The sequence below is a fragment of the Schistosoma mansoni genome, chromosome 3 (genome assembly GCF_000237925.1).
Source record: "Schistosoma mansoni strain Puerto Rico chromosome 3, complete genome".
NCBI lineage: Eukaryota > Metazoa > Platyhelminthes > Trematoda > Strigeidida > Schistosomatidae > Schistosoma > Schistosoma mansoni.
Genome location: NC_031497.1, coordinates 133,307 through 160,688, shown reverse-complemented (window position 1 = coordinate 160,688; position 27,382 = coordinate 133,307). Strand labels below are relative to the sequence as shown.

The window sequence follows — 27,382 nt, the reverse complement described above, 5'->3', positions numbered from 1 at the left end:
TTGTGCTATAAATAGCCTATCGAAATCACATATTCAAAGAAAACTGTGCGAATACTGAATGGCTAATGAAAGATGCTGAGACGAAGATAGTTTGTGGATGAGTGACAATTGTCTACCTCAGATCAGTATGTAGTTTAAACTGTGAGATTAAATGAATGTTAAAATGATAGTTAATCAGTAATCGTGAGAAAATAATTAGGAGTGAAACAACGGTAGATTATTGAAGACATAAAGGATAGTTAAGACTAAGGTAGAATGGAAGATTAAACAAACTGTTTTTGTATGGAAAAGTTGGGATTGAATTAGTGAACATATAGAGACCCTGTTGTACATTATTTTTTTTTAATTTTTACTCCTTTCGATTTGATCCATTTAACTATAAGATTGATTTCAAATGAGGATTCTGGTGAAACATAGTGACCGGAATTAATTAAATATTCCCAGATTGAGTGTTTGACATACATTTTACAGTTCTTTAGATAGTCAGGCAAAGTAACGTTCAAAATGTTGTTAGAAGGTTGGCTGATATAGTAAATCATATCCGTATAGCCACCTTATTGAACTATATTCATTTCTAAAATGTGTTTTCTTTTTTTTGTATAATCTTGTGGTTTACAAAATATCAAATGAATCAATTTATCTAATTTATACATGAATTTTAGACGTACAAAAATCTTGGAACATGTCGATCAAATAAGGTAAGTTGAATAATTAATAGTTAGTTATTTTGTTTATTGACTGCCGAGGAGTCCCATAATAAGACGAAACGGCCGTCAAGCAGTGCTTCCAGGTTTTCCATGGTGGTCTAGCTTCAATTGACTCATGATTTCAACTATGAAAAGACCAAGTATAAGTCAAACTGAATCAATGAAATAAAATGTCTACAACTTTAGTCTAATTTCTATATTTGCCTTCTAATGTAGAATCAAGTTTCACATGATTAAAACATTCATTAGTATCTAAGTGATGATGTTCAACGTTTCACTTAGTATCAATGTTAAACGAATGAGCAAATCAAATGATCTTATTGTGTAATCTATTCACTAAAACATTTTATAAATAAGCTTACAATAGCAATACACCTATGATAGCTTATATAAATTTGTTTTACTCAAGTTAAACATTATTATCCACAGATCAATTACCTGTAAACGCTAGTCCCAGAGTGAATATCAACTCTGAGATGCAGGTAAATCCAGCTTACGAGTCCAAAATAGGACGAAACGCGCGTGTTGGATTCCACTGCTAGCCACTATCCATCTTTGCTTACAATGCTAGTATAAATAGTTAAATTAACTTATGAAATACATGGTAAGTAACCACAGGTGTAAAACTGATAAACTGGTTTCTTTCATTCTAATCTTCATTAATTTTTAATAGGATAAAAATAGAATCATTTTGTTGTTGTAAATCTGATTTCGTATATAAAGAATTTGTTGTAGGAAACCACAGTATAGACCAATAAAATCCAGTCCTAAATATCACACTTACAAATATCTGACTACCTTTTGAATAGGTCAGTAGCTATCTCGACTCAGTAGCTTGATGAATAATGCTTTAATGTTTGAAGTGATGAATATTAGACTCGAGTGTTAATGTGAACACTAGTACTTGAATCCAGGTACATTCACCTAGCGAGCTCTAAAATATTAGAAGTGCGTCCTGGATTCTAATTTAAATCATAATCCAAAAATATCACAAATCTCCATTTAAATTAATCTGATGGTATTATATAGGGTCCGGAGTATTTTTGTTTATACCATTACTGCTAACAGAGAATCACTAGGATAAATTAACTTAATTTCAGTAGATTGGCTTCTAAGGTTAACAGCTTCTATTAATTTTATTGCAGAATACAGTATTATTTATAGACACTTTTACAGATGCATATAGTCAGATTAAAATATACTTTCCTTCACAAGGTGAACGAAAGCCTAACATGTATAATGTGAAACCAGAATTATCTATGCAAAAGAAACTTGTGTGAACCGTCATGATTGTATAGGATAGATGGATTAGGACTAGAGGTGGAATACAGGGAGCGTATTTCATTATGTTTTGGATTCATCATATTGATTTACCTGTATATCGCAGTCTTGATATTTATATTAGAACTCGATTCAAGTAAGTTTCGCTGACCAGTCCTAAATTGGGACAAATGTGAATAGTGTGATCGGCTGTTAGTTACAATCTATCCATTCTATTAAACTTTTGACAAATGATTATGTTGAAACAATCTATTCAGGATGTACATACACAAGCAACGGTTGGTCAGAGTTCAATTCTAAACACTAACAATGGGGACAACCCAAATACTAAATTGACAACCCACAGTTTTCACAAAAACCAAAACTTTCCTCACTCTATCTACCACCCAAGTTAAACTATTATTCCGAATTAATTTATTATGAATTAAATTTCATATTAAATTTATCATATTATGCAATCTATTTTCGAAATTAGCTATCTATCTTTTATTAAATCCTGACAAAACTATCATGTCTATTGAGTTTCCCAAAAACTTCAAATCTCCTGGAGATTACGTCGCTTTCACACCATTCTGAATTGATATCCAATAATCCACATTATTATTTTCAGGAAGTGTATAATTAGATTGAATTACGGTTGTTTTAAACAAATCTACACTGTTTCATAACTTTGCCACTTTTTTGATGTTTCTAGATGTCCCGTTCTATTTCTAACCGGTGCATTAGCATCACATAATCATACAGTGTTTCGTCTATACAATGCTGTTCTATCCGCTGTACGCAATGATCCGAATCTTCAAGGTAAAGTGGAGTTGATTCAACTAGACAACGTGGCAAATGTATTAAGTGAACAGGTGAGGCTTATGTTGTATTTATAATAAGACTGGAATTTGTTATAAATAGACCTATTTATTTTGAAAATAACTTCTTTATATGACAAAATGATATCATTTCCTTGCATTCATACAACAAATGTTAAATAGTAAGTTTGTCTATGTATAACTATAGGAAAACTGATGTTACATAGTTGGAGGTAGTCGACAGGTAACTTTCGACCTACGTTTCGTGTTAGTTGGTACTTGTCAGTAATAAATACTTGCAGCAACGAGGTAACTGATGCTCCCTGTGGAATTTCATCCCAGACAACTTATTGCTTCACATAAGTCGAATAGATTCCATGAGAAAAATATAATTTATTTTTAGACGAAAACTATGTCACACAACAGCTGGTGAACTGACGATCATACACTTAGACAACCTGAAACAAAGATTATTGAATTTCATAGTTTACATCATAGACTAATCTTAATAAGCAACCACTGAAAGCAAGGGAGCATTCGACAACTGTTCCGTCCCAGTATTAAGCTTCTGACCAGTGAGCATTTGCGAGCTCATTGAAGTTACAACCCAGGACCTCTGATTCTCGCTTCAAGAGCTTAATATTTCGACCAATCAGTTTTAATTCAGTGATTTACATTTCTAACTTAAATCAATTTGAGATGTTGTGTCAGTATCCGAAGGTACTTGATCCCAATCCTGGGGAATCGTGGATGAGCACTACTGAGTCCTGTATTAGAACAAAACACCTTTCTAATGCATCCTGATTTTCAATATCTGTTTAACTGAGATAATTCCATGATGCAAACTACACAACATGCATATTATATAAATCAGTTAGAGATCATCTGATGTATTCTCAAAATCTATGTATTATCATACTCATTATAATTAAATCAATATTCTATTTATTCGCAATTTACTCATATATCACTATGCAATTTTATCAAACCATTGTTAGCCAAGTAAGTAACAAAAATTGCTTCATTCTAAAAACTACATATTTTATAATCTTTTAAAATTACAAAAGAAAATCATCTCATTAACAACGACATAATATTTGCCTAAATACATCTACAAATGTGCACATATAGGGAGAGGAGATGGAGGAATTTCGTAAAAAAGGAGAAAACATCCTATTTTTTTAAATGATATTTAACAGTTATTTATTTAAAACATTTTGTGTATACTAGACGTCTTTTGTCTCCTCATCGTCTTATTCGAAAATTCTAAATTAATATTTCTACAGGAAAAAAAGAGGGGTTAACTTATTGATGTAAGAGTACATCAACACGATCCACTCTCATAGTAGTATATATATATATATATACTATGCTGGAAGAATATTAATCATATGCATTAACTGCGTAGTAATAAACGTGTCAAACATCCATTACAGCATTATTGCATGAACAAATTTTCATAGTTGAAAGCGTGAGCCAATTGAAACTAGACCACTAGGGAAAACCTGGAAGCACTAGACAGCCATTTCGTCCTATTGTGGGACTCTTCAGCACTGCGCATCCACGATCCCGCCTCGAGAGCGAGATTCGAACCCAGGACCTACCAGTCTCGCTCCAGAGCATACGAAAAATCCTTTATGAACAAATTGTCTCTTTTTTCATTATAAATTACAATTCTATTCTTACATTGCATTCGATAAGAATTTCTAGTTGTCTTTTTTTTGTGAATGATTTACTTGGTTAATAATAGTCTTCAACATGAAATAAAAACATTATCTGTTCATATTTCATTATAGTTCTATATTATTCATTATTCACCACATGAAACTCCATATCAAATGAATTACATTATCTGTAAGAGTCGTCATTGGCATATTACGGCAAAATTTAAAGTCTAAATCTTTTAGAGAATGATCACTGAGTAGTCAAAGTAGTAATAATAGAAGTAAATATTATATCAATCAATATGAATGTCTTAATTCTACTGTAGGTCACTGATATATCGGGTACTCAAACTCTTGATAATGACTTCCTAAACACTCATCGATTCCCCAGAATTCTCCTAACTTGCAACTCAAACAGAATATACAAGATGAGAAATGCGAACAGAAGCTTCGCCCCCAAAATTAATTTATGTACAGAAAGCAGGAGGGCCTATACATTTACAAGTGACCCTGGCATCCAGGGAGTTTCTTGAGACAGTAATAATATGGAAAGTTATCCAATCAGAGTGTTACACATAATCCATTGGTTCTTTAGAAATATTTGCTAAGTTTTGACTGAATGTTGATTGAATGAAATGTTTTCAGTCTTTTAGCATCTTCTGAATGTTTAATAGATGAATTCTCGAGAGCTGCCAACTATTAGGAAACTGAACAACATAGTGATAGTGTGGCATGGGCTACTTATGTCCACACAAGTAGTATATAACGATGGTCAGACAGAGAATGTATTTCAGCAGAAGATCGATGAGGAAAGAACGGAAGCGAAACGCTATTGATATGAAAATGCACGAATAATAATAATCAGAGACTATGGGCTGATATTTGCAAAAGTAACGATCAAGATTGAGACGATTGATTGACAGTTTGCAAATTAACTGTTTGCTGCATGGTTGTCAGATTTCAGTGAGATAGTCTGTAATTTTCATGTCTAATACATTCGTTTGTCCCCACTCGTTTTCTCATTCACTACAATAGCATAACTAATTGTGATGCTGAGTGACATAGATTCGAAACCTCCTTCTACTATTAGTTTCATCATGATTACAGATATCTCATGTAGACAATTACCTACTAACAGCAACACTAATTGTTAAGACTTCTTTCTAATTTCATACAGTCACCCAACTATCATAACATTGAGGCATTTGAATTACAATAAATAATCACTGATAATATTAAATAACCATTGTTTTACATTGAAAGTAATTGAATTTTAAAGATGAATATCATTCAACCTTAACCTAATAAATGAATGATAAGTTATTGGTTTGGTAACTAAAAGTAATTTCAGATTAATTTCACTGTAATAGATATGGTGTTATTACAGTACAAAATATACAATAACTATGTATATATATAGTCGATATTCTACTTGTCATTTATTCATTGAATCATTTTAAAAATTAAATAATTATTATCAGAAAGGGTTTTATGTGGAGATTTAGTATTTTCATAGTTGAAAGCGTGAGTCAATGACTAAATCTCCACAAAAAACCCTTTCTGATAATAATAATCATATGCTCACTAGTGACTGACTTCGAGAAGTAAATCCTGGGGTTCTAGTGAGAAGCAGTGACCAGTGGAGTTCAAACTACTTCTGTTGTGAGATAGAAACTCACTGATGACAATTGGTGAACGATTGCTCAACATCGTGGATTGTTTGGAGTTAGACATTAACACCGTTAGATGCCGGCTCAGTGTTCTATCGGTTAAGTGATCTGGAACGAGACTGGTAGGTCCTGGGTTCGAATCTCGCTGAGTCGTCCCGTAGTGGGACGAAACGGCCGTCAAGCAGTGCTTCCAGGTTTCCCCTGATGGTCTAGTTTCAATTGACTCACGCTTTCAACTATGAAAATACTAAATCTCCACAAAAAACTCTTCTGATAATGATTTTGTAATTATTTAAATCCCCTTTGAAGTAATGACCTAATTCTATGAAGTTTTTACAAAAACTAATGATAAACATAAATTTCATAAAAACGTTTATTAAATAAGTCATTAAGATTAATTGTCATTAGTTCTGATAAGGTTATGATATGTATATATATATATTCTTATTTATACAATGATTTACAAGTATATGAATGATTTAATTATACAGGAGTGAAGTAGTTAAAAAAAAGTACGTCAATCATTTTACTTAACTTCAAAGTCTCATCAGGTCTGATGATTTAGTGTCTAACGGAATTTCAACATAAATTAAGGTCTTGACAACTTGAATCACTTGTGACCTGAGCCATTTGTTCATTTACCTAAAAATGGCTTGTATATTGTCCAGATATTTTCTCTGTATTATCTCATGGTTTTTGAAATTCAAAGACATTCCCACGTTGTATGTTTTCAATATTACATGCATTTGAAGCACTTATCACATATATACCGACCATGGAATGAGCAGTAGGGTACTAGGTAAGAGTGGCAAATCAGTTGATGACGTTGTGATCCTCCGCCAACTGAGCGAATTGAAACATGTACCACGTATGTCCGACCAATTCCTGTTTCAATGAGCTATGGTGTCTAAGGTAAGATTAGATTGTAAGAAAGTGTAAAGACGCTAAACGAAAAATGTAGCACAAGTTCATGAATGTCTTAGCTGCTATTTCAAGCTGTGTTGATAGGTATAAACTATGTAATTAGGGTCGGCACGATAATTTTGGACACTGGTTGGAAATATTAGTCAATGTAGCATGCAATCGGTCTCTATGGTGCAGGGCATTCACTCTTTGTTATCTATCGCATCTGGAGGTTTGAATTATGTTTTCTACAGCTAACATTTTCTACTGTAACTCATACTGCCAGTAATTCTACCACTCTGGAATTTATTTTCAAATTTTTTATGATCGTTTAGTATAGCTGCTTAAACCAATGTACATATGTACCAGGTTTTATGTTCCATGTGATCTACTGACCAAATGATGTAGAACCTAGATCTATACTTCATTTAAAATATCGTTCTATTTTCCTTAGTTTTAAATCTCCAGATTAGATTTACTCGAAATATTGGACAATAAATTATCATTGATATGTGGCTAGTGGACTTAAATATGATTGGTTCCCTAATTTTTGTTCATGAATAACGTATCTGGCATAACATGATCCAGTCTAGTGATCGGATAATTTAGATCACCGGTTAACCGCTAAACAGAGAATATTTCTATTCAAACTTGATATCAGTTGGTCAATCTTGCTAAACCAAGCACTGTACGATTATCATTACATTAGATTATGAATTTTCTTAAAATCAACATTTATGTAATTATTGTCTTTGTATTCTATTATGAATATTTATATATTTATTTCAATCAAAAATCAAACCAACTAGATCTTTTTTACTTTCCATTCAGCCCGAAAAAGTTGCCGAATCTCTACAATTTTTTATCCAAGGATTAGGTTTAGGTAAGTATACATATAAATATTACAGTAATGATTCATTCATCACCTTAAGTAATTCTAAACACTTATTACGTAAGCTTTAATTCTAGGAATTCTAAATAATATTTTGTACTTGGCTATATACTCAGTTTTATATTACACTTTACTTCTATGGTACATTATTAATACTGTTTGATCACTGAATTGTAGTCGTCTTTCATTTTGTTTGTTCTTTCAAGTCTTGACTGAACTTCATAAACCAGTTTGAGATGAGGTTATTAGTCTGAATGACTACATATCGCGATAGAGTTTTCTGTCATCTAATTCTTTATATCTGACACCTTAGAATGATGATAGTACCAGACTCCACAAATCTCCACAAAAACATGCAGAACAAGCGTTAAACCTATGGCCTACTGACTAAAAGTCCATTGCTTTATCAACTAAGTCACCAGTTGATCATTAATTCAAAATAAAATATAGCAGTTGCATGACTTCAAAGGATTACCATGTATCGTTATCTTGTTTTATACAAAATGAGAACATTAATTATAAATATGATGGCATCATCTGTAAGACATTTATTCAAACTAGCAATTACAAATCGTTGTTGGATCATTATTCTATATGATTAACACAATTATAAAAGGGGTTTTAAGATTTGTTACTGTGAGTCAGTCAGTAATAATGTAGAACATGTACGTATGTACATTGGTCCAAGTTGTCATACCCCATTATCATAGAGAGCTGAAGTTATCAGGCCATATCCCAGAATAGTAGAGATATTAACGGTATCAGTGGTAATAGGAAAGATTAGGCATCGAAGATACGATTCAAAAAGAAAATATAAATTAGTAAAATAAAAGCAAGGAAAGTTATGAGAAATTCCGGATCTCAGAATTTGAAGGAAGACAAAGAATAGATGCGCCTGTGCTATTGCAAACGATTTTCATCCATGCTATTCAAAGTCTTTAACCATTAATTATGATGATCACGCGGACCACAACCAAGTGGTCTACACCTAACAACATGGCAGTCCAACTGTCAGTGACTTCATAGACTGGCGCCATGTTTTAGTCTGGCCACCCCTAGCTTCCCTCCAGCCTATTCCTACACCATAAAACGTCTCTTGTAAAGTAGGCGGTGGTTAGGCATACGTAGCACATGTCCCAACCACCTCAGTTGATGAAGATTTATACATACAGCTTCATATTAAAAAGTAACACACTATGTTTTCTGTTCGATAAAGGCGCACAATGAGCCTCCATACTTTTTAATAACGAATATTCCTAGGAAATCCAAGAAATATTGAGTACTTATTATGATGATAACACACTAAAGTAAACAACTCTTCAAGTAGATCAAACATTTGAATGGAAGTCACTAAGACTACGAGAATGACGCAAAGTCTTGGAGACTATCGACTTCCTATGTTGATGAAATGTAAAATAAGTGTGATATGTTGTGCTTCCCACTTCCTGATTAACTGCTTATGAACTAAATAGATTACATATATGTATGCACGTGATTTTAATAAAATGTATTCATTCGACTAAGGACCAAAAAATGTGTATAAATTCTTTTATTAGATTATGAAACAAGTAGTCAGCGATGATGCCCCCAGTTACTGAAATCTCAATATTGAATCAGAAATGTAGTGATTTAAAGTCAAAAGGTTAATCTAATTAATTTAATTAAACACATAAATATTGGTAAAATGGGGCACCAGATACGTATGCGCCATACAAATCTCATCTAATTTGTGTGAGGGCTGTGATACTGCCCAGATGCCCAAACCGAAACAGGTGGTTTCCTTAAGGGGCCACACCCGGAGCCTTTGACCTAAAGATCTGATCCACAAGGCAGTAGAGCATTGTAAGGAAACGCAGTCACATGGTAGCCGGTGATCAACAATTGATTCATACGCCATTTGTTCCCTCAGGATACTGGAGCCCATGTGCTCCATTGGTTTGGAACCAGGGTTTTCCCCACTCCCCTAGGTTGACTTTGCGTGTCCACCAACCCGGTTACAGCGTCGGACATTCGCTTTTCGTCCTCTCAATTTCGTAAACAACACCTGTGGTACGAGAAAACAATGAGTAGGACTTCCCTGGCAGAGGCTATATATTCGCGTGGCCATGTGAGAGCATTTCGGGGGTGAAAGCGGATTCTCTCCACTCTCGGCCGTACCAGGGCATTTGGAGGTTAAAATATTATCATAACTACCTACATTTGTAATAAATAAAGCATACATGAATATATATTTTTTTCTTTCATATTTAGCTGGTGGTTTAGTTAGTCGACGAATGAGTAGTACAATACCTGTAGCTAGAAATAGATCATTATCAATGGAAGAATATGATCAACCAAAAGGTGCATCAAATTGTATATTTCATAAAAATCGTAAATATAGTACAACTACTGGTAGATTAATACAAGATGATAGTCCAATTAATGAACAAGAAGATCAAACTGAAGCTTAATTATTATACTCAGCATTATATAAATATATATCGATATATATATATATATACCTACCTATATAATTAGTTTATTCTACCTTTACTATTCTGAAAATAGATTTCCTTTAAAAACTATCATGATACATATACAATAATGATAATCCTCTTTCATAATTAATACAACTTTCTGAATGGGATTTATTTTTTATTCAATCTTTTTTTCTTTACTAATAAATAGGCTTCCTTTTTGTTTCCTGTTTAGTTTACAAAAATCATTCTTTCTTAATAATAATGATAATCAACAATTTTTTTTGGCCGAATGATTTTTCTATTGTTTGTTTTTTTTCTTTTTTGAAAAAAAAAAACTTATTAGCTAGGAAAAAATTTTCTTTTCTCTTCCCTACCTTCTTCGCTACTACTACTACTACTAATGACTACTACTACTACTACCACTACTACTAACGACTACTACTACTACTACCACTACTACTAACGACTACTACTACTACTACCACTACTACTAACGACTACTACTACTACTACCACTACTACTAACGACTACTACTACCATTACTACTACTACTAACTACTACTACTACCACCACTACTATTACTACCGACTACTACTACTACCACTACTACTACTACCACTACTACCTACTACTACTACTACTACTACTACTAGTACTACTAACATTACAAATTATTATATTGTCAATTGAATTATAATCAAAAAAGAAAAGAACAAAAGATTATAAATCATGGAAATAAATCTTTAGTTGATTATTATTATTACTATTACAATCATTTTGTATTGTATTTTTACTGTAGATTTTATAATAATCATCTTGCTTTACAACTATTATTACTGAGTATATACAATTCATCGTCAACTACTTTTTTTATCTTTCACCTTGTTTCTCTTTTTGAATGATTTCTATGTTTGTGTTTTCTTGACACTACAATCTATTGTTTACGTTACATTTTATTTGTAGAATAATTAATAATAATAATATGATTATTGTTACTTGTTATTTTTATTAGATATACCATAGACTTTTTTTCAATTAAATGGGTTGATGAATGTTTACCTATTAATCGTAGCTGGTAGGTTGATGAGGTGGGTGGATGAAGTTATCATCGTGATCCAACCGATCTATATGAGCTGGAATACTTTTTTCTTTATATATTACTATATTAGATAGCTCAGTTGGTGAACGGTACGATTAAAAGCAGAAACTCAAGGTCTGATGGTGAAGTCGTACTGTTGACTATACAGTGGTGTGATCAGAGTAAAATGTTTCCCTCAGCGATCCTGCCATCTCACGATGGAAGGGGTTAGAAAAGGTCGACTGTAAAAACGTTACATCTTATCTTACCACATGGATATCCGTTTCCAACGGTAAGGGCATTAAAGTACGCAGCTAACATATAAAAACTTGGAAGAACTGGACGGTTGTTTCATCCTTTTATGAGACTCCTTAGCAGTGCACATCCACCATCCCGCACTTGCGAGATTCGAGCCCAGGACAATTGGTGAACGGTTGCTCAAAAATCGTGGATTAGTTGAAGTTAGACATTAACACCGTTGGATGCTGGCTCAGTGGTCTATCGGTTAAGTGATCTGGCGCGAGACTGGTAGGTCCTGGGTTCGAATCTCGCGAATGCGGGATTGTGGATGCGCACTGCTGAGAAGTCCCACAGTAAGACGAAACGGCCGTCCAGTGATTCCAGGTTTTCCCTGGTGGTCTAGCTTCGATTGACTCATGATTTCAACTATGAAAATACTGAATTCTCCACAAAACCCCCTGTAATATATAAAAAAACCCACAAAAAGGCTGTGTGTGATCAGTCTCAAGCAGCTGTCTCTCTGAGGTCACTACTAAACTAGTTTACATTATATGGTATAAAGAAGCGGGAAGTGACAAACGCTCTCATACCTATGACGTCGATAACGCTGACAAGAAAAAACATTATCAAAAGAGATTAAAATGAAATCTTTAATGAAAACCATACTAATATCAAGCACTTATTCACCAAATGAACGAAAAACTGATAGAAAGTCTTGGATACAACACACTAGACGACCGTTAAGTATAACCACAACATGAGACGTTTGAAAAGAAGAAACCAATTAGATAATTGTTATATCTTGTGGCCTGCATGCCCTGCTCAATATATGACGTAACGATGCCGCCAATTATAGAGCAGCGAATTATCGATCGGATCAATCACACACGAAACCTGTACGAGCAGTTTAGAGTACTTATCAGTCCTGCTTTCTGTCTAGCCCAGCCAGTCAAGTCCAGAACATCAATAATAGCCTCTGCAATAAGAAGCATTTATTTCAAGCATACTGAGCTTATATACCAAACAAACAGACCACATCGTACAATAAAATAGAAAATAACATTTGTACAAGATTTAGCCAAATGTGGCTGTGAATGTGGGAGGCAGTAATTAATAGACTGGAGATAACTCAAGAACGGTAAATCGTATAGTAATAATTAACAAAAATTAGAAGGATTTCAATGGACAAGGAAAATATAATATTTACTGGTGTATAATGAGTGAAGGGGCTTTTTGTGGAGATTTAGTATTTTCATAATTGAAAGCGTGAGTCAATTGAAACTAGATCACCAGGGAAAACCTGGAAGCACTGAATGGCCGTTTCGTCCTATTGTGGGACTCCTCAGCAGTGCGCATCCACGACCTCGCCTCGCGAGGTTCGAACTCAGGACTTACTAGTCTCGCGCCAGAGCACTTAACCGATAGACCACTGAGCCGGCATCCGGTGGTGTTTACATCTAACTCCGACCAAACCACGAAGTTGAGCAGCTGTTAATGAGTGAGATTAAGAGAAAATAAATTCAACCAACGATTTTTTTACTGGATCATATTACTGTCATTCAATACTAACTAATAAAAGTTTGATTATTTGCTTAAGATAAAAATAAATAAATCGTATATCAATTTTTCATTACCATATGGAAAATACCCATAATAAACTGTCATTAATAGTAAATTCAAATTGATGAAAAACGTTTTACATATCTTTCTTGATAGTAAAACGTTAAGAAATGAAATGGTACCATACTATATACCTGACCTGTAAATAGGTCTACTTCAGTGACTCAATATAACGAATCACTGCCTTATATCTCAATATAGTGCACGCGATGTTGAGTCTGTTAGACTAATCACTATAAAGCAACTTAGTGGATTGAATTTGATCAAAAATAAGAAGGACTTCATTCACATGACATCGATCATTACTCAATAATCAATCAATTGCAAATATATCTCAGTCGTTCGGGAGGTCAGTCCAAACAGTTCAGTGATAACATTTCTGGCTGTGAAGCTAGGTGGCATAGGTTCGGATCCGATAGGGAACATTAATTGCCTCATGATTGCAGGTATACTTTGTTGACCATTACTAAATAGCGCGAAACCTAGTTCGTTTGTTTCCTATCGGCTTCCTTTAACCACAACATTACAACCTAATATAACAATTTGTTTCCGAAAAACATCACTAGCGCGATTATGTATGTAGGAAGGTTTATAGGTCATGTGAAAAATCTACTCCAGTACCTATCATTCACTAAAAATAGTGTACTTATCAAATCCAAGCTTCAGATTTAAGGTATATGTAGTTTAATATTACTGATTATTTGTACACCTTGAAGCTACTGACTTTTTTTAGATGCATGTAAACTGAACTCGATAAAATCTGACCGTTTGTGTACAGATGACATTTATAAACAAGTATCAACATAATCCTGAGAAACGCACAGCTTACGTTGTCGCATTCAGCGATTACTATTACACTATTACTATATTAATTTGTCATATGCTCTCAAACCGACATCGTGAAGTTACTTTACTAACTATTAAGCATTTGCTTATGAGTGAAGCAGCATCATTCGGTCAGAAAGTCAGAATGATTAAAGTGAAGATCATATCAGCAACAGCATGTGTACAATAGGATACACTAATTGAATACATAAAGTTAAAGTGATGAATCGATAACAATATACTTTCACTTAGGTCAACTCTAGCTTTTTCCAGACTAAGCTTATACCAGTCAGTATTGTGATTTCAGGTCAGTGATGGCTACGGATGCGAGTAACACATATCTTGTTCATCTCAAATGATGAAAGTTTAATAGAGATATCAAACGACTTGGGATATCTAACTAATACCGTAAGTTACTCATTCTGGAGTTTCACAAAACACACGCAATGCTTCGAAGACATTTTTGATTGAATACATGTAACAAACTCTTATCTTCTACCTTTAAATGCTACTTTGAGCAGCCGTAAAGCAATATGGAGCGGGCTGTTGTATAGTGTGTTCCCGTCCTTGATTAAGATAGTTATTTCTTCCAGCGCATATCATTTTTATCTTTTATTGACACCGCTATACAATATACTGTTTTGCCCAAGTATCATATCAGAGAATTATATACTTCATCATCAACCTGTTACACTGAAACATACAATCGGTAAACAGATATATCTATTTAACATTGCTGTCTAACTAAATAATATCAAAGACTTTAACAGTTAACAAAATTATTCAGTACTCGCATAAAACAAAAAATTAGAATCACGTGTGTGGGATCGTGGATGAGCACTGTTGAGGAGTTCCATACTAGAACAAAACAGCCATCCAGTACTTTCAGATTTTCAATGTTGGTCGAACATTGAGCGATCCATAATTTCAATGAAATAAGAAGATGGTTTAGACAATGAAAAATACAATTTATTTATTTATTAAGATACATAGAATAAAATATCACATCATTTAACAATTATTACATCATGGAAATTATACATGTAATGCAAAGAAATAAATTAGTTTAATTTCGGTAAACTGCTACGATTATCTATATACTTCTTTTTAATGGTACTAGTACTAGTGGTAGTAGAGCCATTTTTCATCTTTGATCCATGAACTAATGAACGTAAGAATGGTATAAAAGAAAGATAACCCATTTGATCAGCTCCTTTAATTGGTCGAGGACCAATTATTTTACGTCGTCTCAAATATAAATGTCTCATATTATAGTATAAACCTAGGGAGAAAATGAAAATCAATAAAATAGTGTATAAATAAAAAAGAATATAATTTAACTATCCAATTAGAAATTCGTGTACTTAGGGCGATGGGGTTGGGGGGAACAAATTAGGCAGGTAAAGACTATTAAGATAGTATTCTGTTAACAGAGGTGCTTTTTACAGGAATGAAAGTATGACAAACAAACATCTGATGCTTAAAACTGGTCGGTGTGTACAAAGCGTCTACCTAGGAGAGTTGGAAAACTCTGATCTCAAAACAATGATATACATGGGAGTGACTCCAGAATACTCAAGGAAGGAATAGATGTATGAAGTAGTTTTATCGTTTGCTACCATTGGACTGAATCTCTTAAAGTTTGAATCCCATAGGGAGCATCACTTTTCTCAATATGGAAGGTATACCATAATAATGACAAGTATACTAACATAAAACCTAGATCAAGCAGGATTTTCTGCCGGGTACCTTTTAACAATTAACAGTGTACAATTTACCTGAGTAATCATCATTTCATAAATATTGTTAGTTGATAACATGTTTAATAAATATAAGCTCGAGCATTCACTTACCAAAAGACATAGAGAACATATATATTTGAAGAAAAGTTGTAAAATCAAAGCTGACATTAGCTGAATTCGGTAGTTCTAAACAGAATTTTCGGGATTCGATCAATAAAGGCAGTGATCGAATGATTAATTTGCCTGATAATAAGTAAAAAAGTACAGAATACATCTTTTCAATAATAAATAATGATGGAGATGTAGAGACCAAGAAAAAAACAAATCCCCTATTGAAGTATTGATTATTAAATTTCAATTTAAGTGTCGATATTACTAATGATAAGTCAGTCGAGGATTTCGAATAGGAGGGTTGTGATTAGCAGTAAAACTCAGGAAACAGAGTTTCATTCTATTTAGGACTCACTAGCTGAATGCACCTGCACCTCAATGTTTATATTTAGACTGAGACTTCAATCTAGTACCTTTCATTTCACAACCCAACGTATTCACCACTGACTTACTTAGTTCAAATACCTATTAACCTGTTCAACAGGTATGATGGTCATAAGGAGTTAACAATTATTCTGTTGTTGATTGATATTCAGGACTGAATTCCAATCAAACTTTGTTGGTATATATGCGCATCCAGCATGGATCACCTCGATTTAACCATTTTGCTAGGTAATAAAACCTGAATAAAATGAAACATCAGTCATGGATTCCAAAACTGGTTATCGTATCTATCTATTCTGAATAACTTGTGACAAAGTGGATAATATATAAAAGCGATCCGCAAAGAAATCATATATATCCCAAAAAAGATTGACTAAAATTCAGTCCCAAATTTCAACAATGGAATAAGATTCAAACCCTTAAAAATGTTGACAGAATTATTTGAAAGTGTTTTCCCTTTCCTAAACCAAAACGTGGTATCAGAGCTTGAAGTCACTAACTTCTAGTCTAGCCATGTTGGTAGATACAAACTACTTGGTTGGGGTCCGCGTGACTATCGTAACCAATGGTTGGAGACTCTTGGGTGACATGGCTCAAAATCGATCACAATGGCTCAGGTGTATACACTTTTTATCTTCCCTTAAACCTTGAGATTAAAATCGCTTCATATCTGTCTTCCTTCCTATACTATATCCTTATATACAACCTATCTTTTATATATTACCACCACTAAATTAACTATTTCTAGGAATCCGGTGTTCATCTTGTTGTGCTAACGAGGTATTGCAACTTGGACCGATGCATATATGTGCCTGGTTCTACGTTGTAGATGACTGAATGACTGACTTACTTTCTTCAGAAAATTATCATAAAAATGAACAGTTTATAATTATCACCAACTATCACAAAAAAAGGAATCCATCATATGAAATTTAAGGCAATAATACTAATGATAATTTCAATCAAGTTATTCATCTGTTCATTGAAATAAACTAGATGAGAATATAGATGTATAATTACTACTACTGTATAGCTAATTGTAATTTATTCTGGGGTAATAACTAACCAGATGTTGACCCAAATAGGTAAAAAAGATTAAAACAATATATAAGGTTATGATATAACATGATGTACACTATCTCGGTGAAATACTACCAGGGGTGTAAAAGTCTAACTTTGATCAATCCATTCATAATACTACGTGACCATGTTTCATTACCTTCGGTGGGAATCTTTTTCACATCTGACATGATTGAGCGCCACTGATCACAACTTCTAACTATCAATCTAGAAATCTCCCCTTGAATTAAATCACTGAGTACATGTGGACTGAGCATCATTGGATTCCAGCTCAGTAGTTTAGAGGTTCAATGTTCTCGCGTAAGACTGCACATCAGTTCGTTTTGTTTTATTTTACGGCTACGAAACGCGGTCATCAAGAGTAGAAGATACTTGTGATTTACTAGTATCTGATCGCAGATGTCTTAGAAATATAGCTCGCATCTACTAGGATCACCAGGTAAGTGACAGTGAGGTTAGACGCCAGGGTATTAATGAAATGATGGCAAATCAGTTGATGAGTTAGTGAATCTTCATCGACTGAGATGGTTTAGCCAAGTACTACACATGCCCAACCACCAACTACCACGGCGCGTAATGCTGACTAGTGTTGGAAACGGATGGTAGAAAGTTAGAGACCAAACCAAAACGTGATATCAATCCATAAAGTCACTAACTTCTTGTCTGAGTCATGTTGGTAGAGGCAGACAACTCGGTTCGGGTCTGCATGACTATTGTAACCGATGGTTAGAAACTCTGGGTGACATGTAAAACGTGGTATATATCGTGCACATTTAATTTTATTTATTTAAACACATAAATATTGGTACAAGGAGGCACCAGATACATATGCGCCACACGAAAAATTGTCATTTCATTTGATTGTGTAAGGGCTATGATACTGCCCAGGTGCCCAGACTGAAGCAAGTGGTTTTCTTAGGAAACCACATCCGGAGCATTTGACCTAAAGATCTGATCCACAAGGCATTAGTGGATCGTGAGGAGATGCGGTCACATGGTAGCCGGTGACCAACAATTGATTCATACGCAATTTGTTCCTTCAGGATACTGGAGCCCATGTGCTCTATTGGTTTGAAATCAGGGTTTTCCAACTCCCCTAGGTGGACTCGCCGTGTCCACCAACACGGTAAAAGCGTCGGACATTCGCTTTTCGTCCTCTCAATTTCGTAAACAACACTCCCGCCACGAGAAGGCAATGAGTAGGACTTCCCTGGCAGAGGCTATATATTCGCGTGGCCATATGCGAGTATTTCGAGAGAGAGAGAGAGGGCGGGCCCTCCCCACTCTCGGCCGTACCAAGACTTTTTGGGGCTCAGACCCATGTTGCTACATTAAACACCATGATGTTCGAATGGTGAATATTTTCTATAGAGTGAAAACAATAAAAGAATAAATACAATTCACCAAAAAACATTCAGAAAAACAACCTATCGGTATTATTCATGTTTTTAGTTCCTATTTACCTTCACATATAAATCCAATGGGATATAATATTATCCATAATGTATGACGTAAATAAGTGATAAGTCCATTTTGAAAACTTAATAATGACAAAATGTAATATGGATATCTGTAATAATAATAATAATAAGAAAACGAGTGAATGGGGGTAAACAAAAAACAGATGAATATTATAAAAACAACAAATATGTAGGTATACTAAATTACACTAGACCGATAATAACAAGGGGTTAGGTATATTTTACATCCATAAGTACACTCGTTAGTGGTTTGTAGTGTCTACTACTAAATCAAGCCCATATGGGTTATTCTAGCTACCAAGTAGACCGATTTATTCATTCTTGAGTTGGATGTTAACCTCTTTGGTTATTCGTTTATTAACCCTGACTGTTTTTACATAACTGTATGTGTGTTTAGCTTACTTTTGTCTAACAATAAATATTGAGTCACTCTTCTTATTCTGAATGTCTATCTGGATAAACGAGTGCCTGAAATAAATTCATCCAACGCAACCTGTATTTAGCTTCTTATTACCATCATCACACAAACGGGGTTAACCTAGGTAATATACGGAGATAAATAAAAGATTTATGTTCATAGCATATTCATACGTTCATCCAGATCGGATTCACATCAGCAACACAACAAAAGTGGCGAACCCAACATGAAATGTATCATATTTACTAAAGCGTACAGGTTTTTTTCGGCTGTGAATTACATTTGATATTTAGGTAGAATTTAGGCAAAGATGTATTACGTTAAACAGGGTTCATATGTGAGAAATAATAACTGAAAATCAAGTGCCTTAATCACATAAACTAATAGTGTCACTAACTCCGCCTGTAGCTCTTCTAGAGTTACTGACGGTTCCAAGCCTGGGTAAAGAAGGAGGGTTGGGCATAGGGTTAGCGACCCCATCCCGTAGAAAAACCAACTCGCTAAAAAAACGCTAACCAGCAATAGTGTCACTATTTCACTTATTAATATCGAAATTACTAAACATGATATTTCGTTTTGGTTTCTTAATTCATTCACTGGACAGGTAAATAGTAATACTGTTCAGTAATCAATTATATGTTTATACATTAGACTGAAACGTATATACGCTTAGAATGAGTTAATATATACACACTACTTTATTTTTAATAGTCTCACATTAAATCCTTTTCAACGTCAAGCTATCAACCTTTAGCTTGAGATATGAACAGCACATCAAAACACCCTGCTGGAATCTTGTAAAGTTTGTACTATTGGAGATTTTGCTCGAACTTTTATTAGTCTTCTAATGTTTTATTAATATTGAAGAAAGTTTCTCGTCTGACTTATTATATAAAGAGGCTACATATTTACGCCATTATTCATCACTGATAATTTAGAAAACTATTCTTGAATACCGAATCTAGAGGAGATCTTGAATAAACAAATCGATTCATCGAGGATTATTAGACATTTACTTTATGCGGTTTGTAAATTTCCTGAGGTTCTGAGAAAGGTATGTTTGGTGAATCTTTTGATTCTATCGTAAAAATGATTGTGAATAGACAGTTGAAATCTTCCAAAATACTGGGAATTGTTGTTTTATCAAAAACTAACCATCCATTCTAATAACATTTTTCTCGTTGTATATCTTCTGGTAGGACGACATGCCGATAATTAGAATCCATGCACGCAAAAGTATTACAATACTGTACTAGATATATAGTATTGAACAGAATTATTATAGAACAGTAAAAATAAGGTTATACAAAACATCTGAACCCTAAAAGACTCTAACAACCAAAAAGATAAATTTATTGTTTTTAAAGAAAAATGGCTTTTAGCTGAATTACTTTATGTGGTTTCTAAGAAAGACATGGTTAAGGTCATAGGTCGATATTAACGAATAGTCGCTTTTATCGAGACCTAAATAAAGAAATTTAAAATTACTCTCCATTCACAGTATGTACCCGTAGGACCAAGCATGTCTCGATACCTTTTCCTGTAACTTTGTATTCTGCAACTTACAGAGGTGTACCTATCGATGGAATTCGCAAACAGTCTCGTTTCGCCGGTTTCAAATAACTGTGATGGGCATTTATGTATTGATTCATGATGAGATGTTCAGTTTAAAGTGGGTGCAGATCACTTACCTAACAACTTCAATGAGACTCCATGAAAAGAAAAGCCAATAAGTTGTAGACGCAGAATGGAATTCAGCATGTGGCAATACAATACAAAACAAAACAAAGGAACGACCAAACAACTATGGGCAGAATACAAAAAATTTGTAAATAAAAAGTTTTTGTTTTTAATTTTAAAAACCATTAAAAAACTGAGTTAGTGTACAAACAACTGAATACTGTGGTCGAGATTATTCTTAGAAAACTGGTCATTACATTTCATGAGAACACTCAAGATGAGTCCGTTGGAGTTTAGATTAACCTATTCAACAGCGACCCCGAGTGATATATATTTAAGTGACTATTTAGTGATCGATCAGTTTTACGTAAGAGGTAGATAATTAGACCACAGAAGAAAATATGAGTCAAGTGGGCAAAAATGATTCTTACTAAAATAAGGTTTGATTGAATGACTCCTCCCCTTACTTTTGACATCGAGGTTATGATCTTCAAACAGAACAAATAAACCAGAAATATAATAGTTAATATGAACACTTAAAGCATGCAACACGGACTGAATTCTATTCATTCATTGATAGAAGATAAGTTTCACAATCTAGGACATTTTGTGGGTAAAACATTTACTTTTTGAAATTAACTAACATTTGTGGACAAGATTTGGTGTTATTTATGAAATTCAGAGGATGGAAAGCGAATGTCCGACGCTTTAACTGGGTTGATGAGTATGGAGGATCCATCTAGGGGAGTCGGAAAACCCTCATTCCCAGCCAATGATGTACATGGGCTCCAGAATCCAGAGAGTAAAAATGGTGTATTATTGGTCACTGGCTACCATAGGAATGCATCTATTAACTCTGCTCCACTATCTAGTGGATTAGATCTCTAGGTCAAAGGCTTACGGAGTGGCCCCCTAAGAAAACCACTCGCTTCGGTTTGAACGCCCGGACAGTATTCCGGCCCTCACACAAATCGAATGGTGAAGTGTGGCGCAAAATATTTTGGTGCCTCTGTCTACCAATGTTCATGTGTTTAGATAAATAAATAAATAGCGAAGAGTCAGTCATAAACACGGTAGAATCTGACATATAAGTATCTCAGTTCAAATTACTACCCCACTAAATGAGCAGTGGAAACATGAAATTATCAAGACAAATTCCAGCATAGTTAAAGTATTGATAGTATCAGTCGTAGTACAAAAGATCGAGTATACGCCATATGATTCGATGAAAAAGGAACAACGAATTAATAAAGTAGGGAATCCTATGATAAGTCTAAAACTCAAGATCTAAAGGAAGACTGATGGGTAAATAGATTTACTTCTACTGTGACTGATTTCAAGTCATGTCACTTGTTTCCAACCACACACAAAGAACAAAATTAGGGCATAAGAACAGCAATTGGTATACTTGTATTAAAACTAGAAAAAATAAATATGAATAGGTGAAATAAACTATTCGTTTGTTAGTACTATGGTGTGTGCTGCCGATGTCGACAGATATAAGTAGTAAGTATCATCAGTCAAAAGTGAAATGTCTGGCTGCAGAAGGTTAAGAACGAAAGAACAATCAAGCCTGAGACAATTGATTGACATTTTGCAAATGAAGTATTTACTGTATGGTTCTCAGATTTTACTGAGACATTCTGTAATTTCGTATTGAAATACATTTGATTGTCCCCAAATTTTGTTATATGTTTAGAATTTGGGACAAATTCTCATTTATCTACTGAAGAAATCAAAAACTGAACAAAAGTAGTGTGAATTTAGTGCTGTCTTATAAAATTAGCGCTACAATTTTAAGAAATGTTAACCACAAGATATACATAACCAAATGATAGATTTTTTTTAAATTTTATCATCTGTATTATGAATTAGAGTGAGCTGAACAATCGTTGAAAACCAGGAAGGACTGGACAAGTGTTTCGCCCTTGTATGAGACTCGAGAATAAGTATGCACAATCACACTAGAGATTAGAACTCAGGGCAAGCGCGAATCCCTTAAACTATTGAGTCGGTATTTAACGGTTTACATTTCTAACTTCAATTAGGTCGTACTATTATGCAGTCATTAATCGATCCGGTTGGTGAGTCACCCCCTTACACTCAACATAACTGAGAACTCTGCTGGTCACTAGAATTGCAGGAGTTATGGCTCAAAATTGGTTACTACTCAGCACATGATAGGGGACCGTGGATGAACGCTGATGAAGAGTCCTATGATAGCATGGAACAGCTTTCCAGTCCTTCCTAATGTTTTTCTGGTCGTCTAAATAAGGCTAATTCGTGATGTAAACCATAAAATTCAAAAGTAACCACAAACTCCTTACATTAATAGGTATTTTTGAACTGCTCCTAGTCAAGATGAAATATAGTAACAATTCGATCATTTTATCTGTCGAAGCTACAGTTTACATGAGAGAAATCACACAACAGCAGAAGAAAAAACCTATCCCCACTTCAGACAGTCACACTTACCTGAAAAACTACAGGTAAGATACTTCCACCACGAATCCAACCTAAAAAAGCATGCAACGGTTCCAAAATGGATAAAATTTGCACAAAAACTAATCTATCGATAGTCCATTCATAAAATGGTATCTTATGCACTTCTTTGTACTGCATTAATCCATAGACTAGAGCTCCACAAACATAAAGATAACCGGAAAATTGAACGACATTAAAGATGAATAAATAAATTGTTAAAGGATTTTTAATTACTGAAAAAAAGTGAAAAATAGCAGGTGATGAAATTAGTAAGAATAATACATGGAATTTAAAGAACTCAAATAAATAAAACTAATTGGTAGGCTCGGTCGATCAAATATGAGTTTAAGGTCAAAAGATAGGTGCTGATGGGCGCATGCTATTGGTCGAAGTTTAGCTTGATTATCCGAAGGACATCAATATCTGTGGATGAGTTTGCAGACATATTTGATTCAGTGATTCAATAAAATTTTCTATTTAACCCTTGTTTCCCCGTTCAAGTAGCAGGATATGCTCGTACATAGTTTGTCAGTATCAGTTTCAGATGACCACCCAACACAACATATCTTTACAAGTCCGAATAATCGAGTCACAGTTTAAAATCAATTGAATGCTTTATCACTAAACGTCTTAGTAAATTCTATCTACTATGACAAAAATTTTTTTAACTGTCAGTACATGACCAAAACATGGACTTGAACAAGATGGGGAAATATGAAGTAGGTAACAATCCCGACAACATCCATGGAACAGAGGTTTGATATCCAAAACATCTGACTATAAACCGATCAATTCCAGATTTGTTTCTTTCCCTTAGTTCTTGAGTTCTAAATTTATCTTATACTTTCATTTCGTGAACCCCCATATGTTTCTTTACCAAAAGCGATATCACCAATAGGTATCAGTATCGAAGTTTGAATTTACAATTCTAAATAAATAGAGCACTGGGTAGAATTTAAATCATAAAAGAGTATGAATGTATTTGTGATATCCAGTGAGCGGAAATTTGAATTTTGAAAGCTTTTTGACTTAGCATAAGCCACTGCTTTAGAATAAATAAACAACCGAACTAAATATTCAGCAGTTTTCATTTATACAATTTAAATGTTAATTTGATCTGTTTATCTATTTACTATGAAGAAGTAGCCTACACTACGTCACAAAACGTCAGAAATTAAAATTTATATCCATTGGTCCATCATAAATATATCATTATTTTATATTACCAGCTTTATGAAAAAAGATTATGACTAGTTTCAGTAGCCTAGCCCATAATATCAAGTACAACTTACGATTCAAAAATGCCTCCCATTCTTCAGCATCAATAAGCATCATTTGTTCTTCATTATGCTTATCCTAAAATCCAAACACATCATAAAAAAGGAGATTAAATGCTACATTAAAGAAATAGTGATAAAACTCGACAACAGTGAACACATTCGGTTGAATAAAATGGGTAGTTTGTCTGTTCTATTGGGAATAAACTTATGGTCAAACATACGTGAAACCTTTGCATGTTACTTGATTTTGATGTTTGCATAATTTACATGTATATTAACTGATTTCTAAAACCGTTTTAATCACTAGGTCAAGCTAAATATAGATCAAAACTAATCGTAACACATTGTTTTGCAATGATAAAGAAAATTCCCCCATTAGGTGAATAGGTTATGATCTCTGAGCAATACGGTTTAACTTTAAAAATTTTGTTGCCGTTCTGGGCAACATCCAACTCCCCTAGGTGGGCTTTCCGTGTCCACCAACACGGTTAAAGCGTCGGACATTCGCTTTTCGTCCTCTCAATTTCGTAAACAATACACCCGCCACGAGAAGGCAGTGAGTAGGACTTCCCTGGCAGAAGCTGTATACGCGTGGCCATGTGAGAGCATTTTCAGAGAGAGAGCGGACTCTCCCCACTCTCGGCCATACCAGGGCATTTGGGGGCTGAGTATTTCGATTATGATATTTAAATTAATGTGTATTTCGTCAACTTTAAAGCCTAATGGATTAGTTAAATAAATAAAAATCCTGGTATAGTGCTCTACATCGATTCAAGTTGTCATAATTCCCCTGATCGAAATTTCATCAATCTGATTAATCTATTATGATGAGAAAACCACTAAGCAAAGGAAATTTACTCATAAAAACAATCCTTAATAATGATTATTTCTATTCACCTATTTTGTCAAGTGATGTTTGTAAATGAATAAATAAGTAAACAGACATATTCATCAAAACATCTTTGTGTAATAGTTTAAATATTGTTTCGGTGCAGTGAACTACCTTTCGATTTTGAAAGTAGTAGCTAAAAACAATATAATTAAACCAATACAATTGGAAATAAAAACAATGGATAAAGAATTCAAAACACATGTTTTTACAAAATGTTTGTAATATAAACTTACTCTCTCCTCTTTTGATGGATGTACAACGTTAACATTGAGACATTCTTCTTCATTATTTTCCAAATCAGAATCATTAAACTGATAACGATCGAAATCAGAGCGAACCCAAGGCAGGCGCTGATTTCCTAATGTTAACCTTGACCATGAATCTTTAAGTTCTTTTCGTAATTTAACATTAACAGATAAACTTGTAACGACATATCGACTTTCCTAGGAAGTTAATACACGGGTTGTGATGTTAGTGAGATAAACGTTTATAAATAAGTAAATTGTGTTAATCAAACATAATATGATATTTCAGTGATAAGAATACTCATGTTACATAGAGCTTATATACACTGTAAAATGATACTCGTTTGCAATATATTAAAGGTATAAAAAAGAGAATGGGGTATATAATTAGTAAAACATTAAGGAGGAGGAGTAGAAAAGCTGTTAGTGCGTTATCATATTCAAATCTTAGAGATTACAATTTAATAATTCATGTCTAACACTACAGCCGCAAACTATACTTAGATAGTTTATGACAAATTGATGTATATTAGTTTACTTCTTTTAAACTTGTGAGCTGATGAATTACGGGATAGAATTCGCATGGTGATTAGGATGCATTATATTCATATACACCCAATATCATTTATGATCTGAAATATCGAATTAAACTTGCTAGATAAACAAGTTATCGGTCATTGATTTAAGCCATATGAGAAAGTCTGAGATTTATTGACGAATCATAAAATGATACACGTTGATTGAGATCATTTAGTAATGGCTCAAAATGAGTTCTGTATTAATCATATCCCCTAACAGATTAGCATTAAACCAAACAGCCTATTATGTATGGCAAAAACACAATTCACTTCTCATTTGTTTTGGTTCTTCCTCATTTTTATTTTTACTGACAACGTTTCCTCTTCATTTCGTTAAGATATCTATTTGCTGAAGGTTTTTAACTGATAATGACCCCTGAATTTCCTTTCTATGATGTAGGTGATTAATTTGCAGAGCATTTTATCATCATACAAAAAGAAATGTTCTAATCACAGAAGCAATTATCTCCTTCAGTATAGCCAAGCTGAAATGAAATAAGCAGGTTTAACTATTGTAACGGTGAGGTAGTTTGATAGAGATTTAGCAGTGACAAATAAAAAGAGAATGGAATTAAATCGAACACATCTTAAACATGAGAACTTACTTCAGGGATTATAGGAAGATAGTATGAAATAGAAAATTCATATTTCTTAACACCATCAGCTCCAGTGCCCATTGCAGAAAACATAAACTCTTCTTGGTTGATAGTAATCGAATCAACCTAAGTATCTACTGATTGAAGATCAAGGTGAACATACATTTGCATTAGCTACTTTAATAGAAAGAAATACATATTCTTCCGACTGACCCCAATAAACAATTGGATGAATACATTTGGTGGAATTAATCATCTACAGGTAACAAA

General features: G+C 33.9%; 2 protein-coding genes across 2 annotated transcripts in view; one reads left to right on the top strand and one right to left on the bottom strand.

Annotated features, from left to right (window-relative positions):
- Positions 1-10,367, top strand: part of Smp_194720 (family S33 non-peptidase homologue (S33 family)) — a gene marked incomplete at its 3' end in the record, with an annotated part of 37,154 nt that extends 26,787 nt beyond the window's left edge. The window contains exons 10-13 of the mRNA XM_018798823.1: positions 663-698; positions 2,683-2,842; positions 7,857-7,908; positions 10,168-10,367. Of these exons, the coding sequence (XP_018650673.1) occupies positions 663-698; positions 2,683-2,842; positions 7,857-7,908; positions 10,168-10,367 (448 nt within the window). The remainder of the gene's footprint in view (positions 1-662; positions 699-2,682; positions 2,843-7,856; positions 7,909-10,167) is intronic.
- Positions 10,368-15,088: 4,721 nt separating this feature from the next.
- Positions 15,089-27,368, bottom strand: Smp_121880 (the record flags this gene model as incomplete). The annotated part of the gene is made up of 9 exons (XM_018798822.1): positions 15,089-15,423; positions 15,995-16,126; positions 18,922-19,028; positions 21,049-21,161; positions 23,513-23,754; positions 24,814-24,877; positions 25,927-26,136; positions 27,122-27,238; positions 27,276-27,368. The coding sequence occupies 9 exons, from the start codon at positions 27,366-27,368 to the stop codon at positions 15,203-15,205; spliced, it is 1,299 nt and encodes a 432-aa protein (XP_018650672.1). The 3' UTR covers positions 15,089-15,202.
- Between the last annotated feature and the right edge of the window lie 14 nt (positions 27,369-27,382).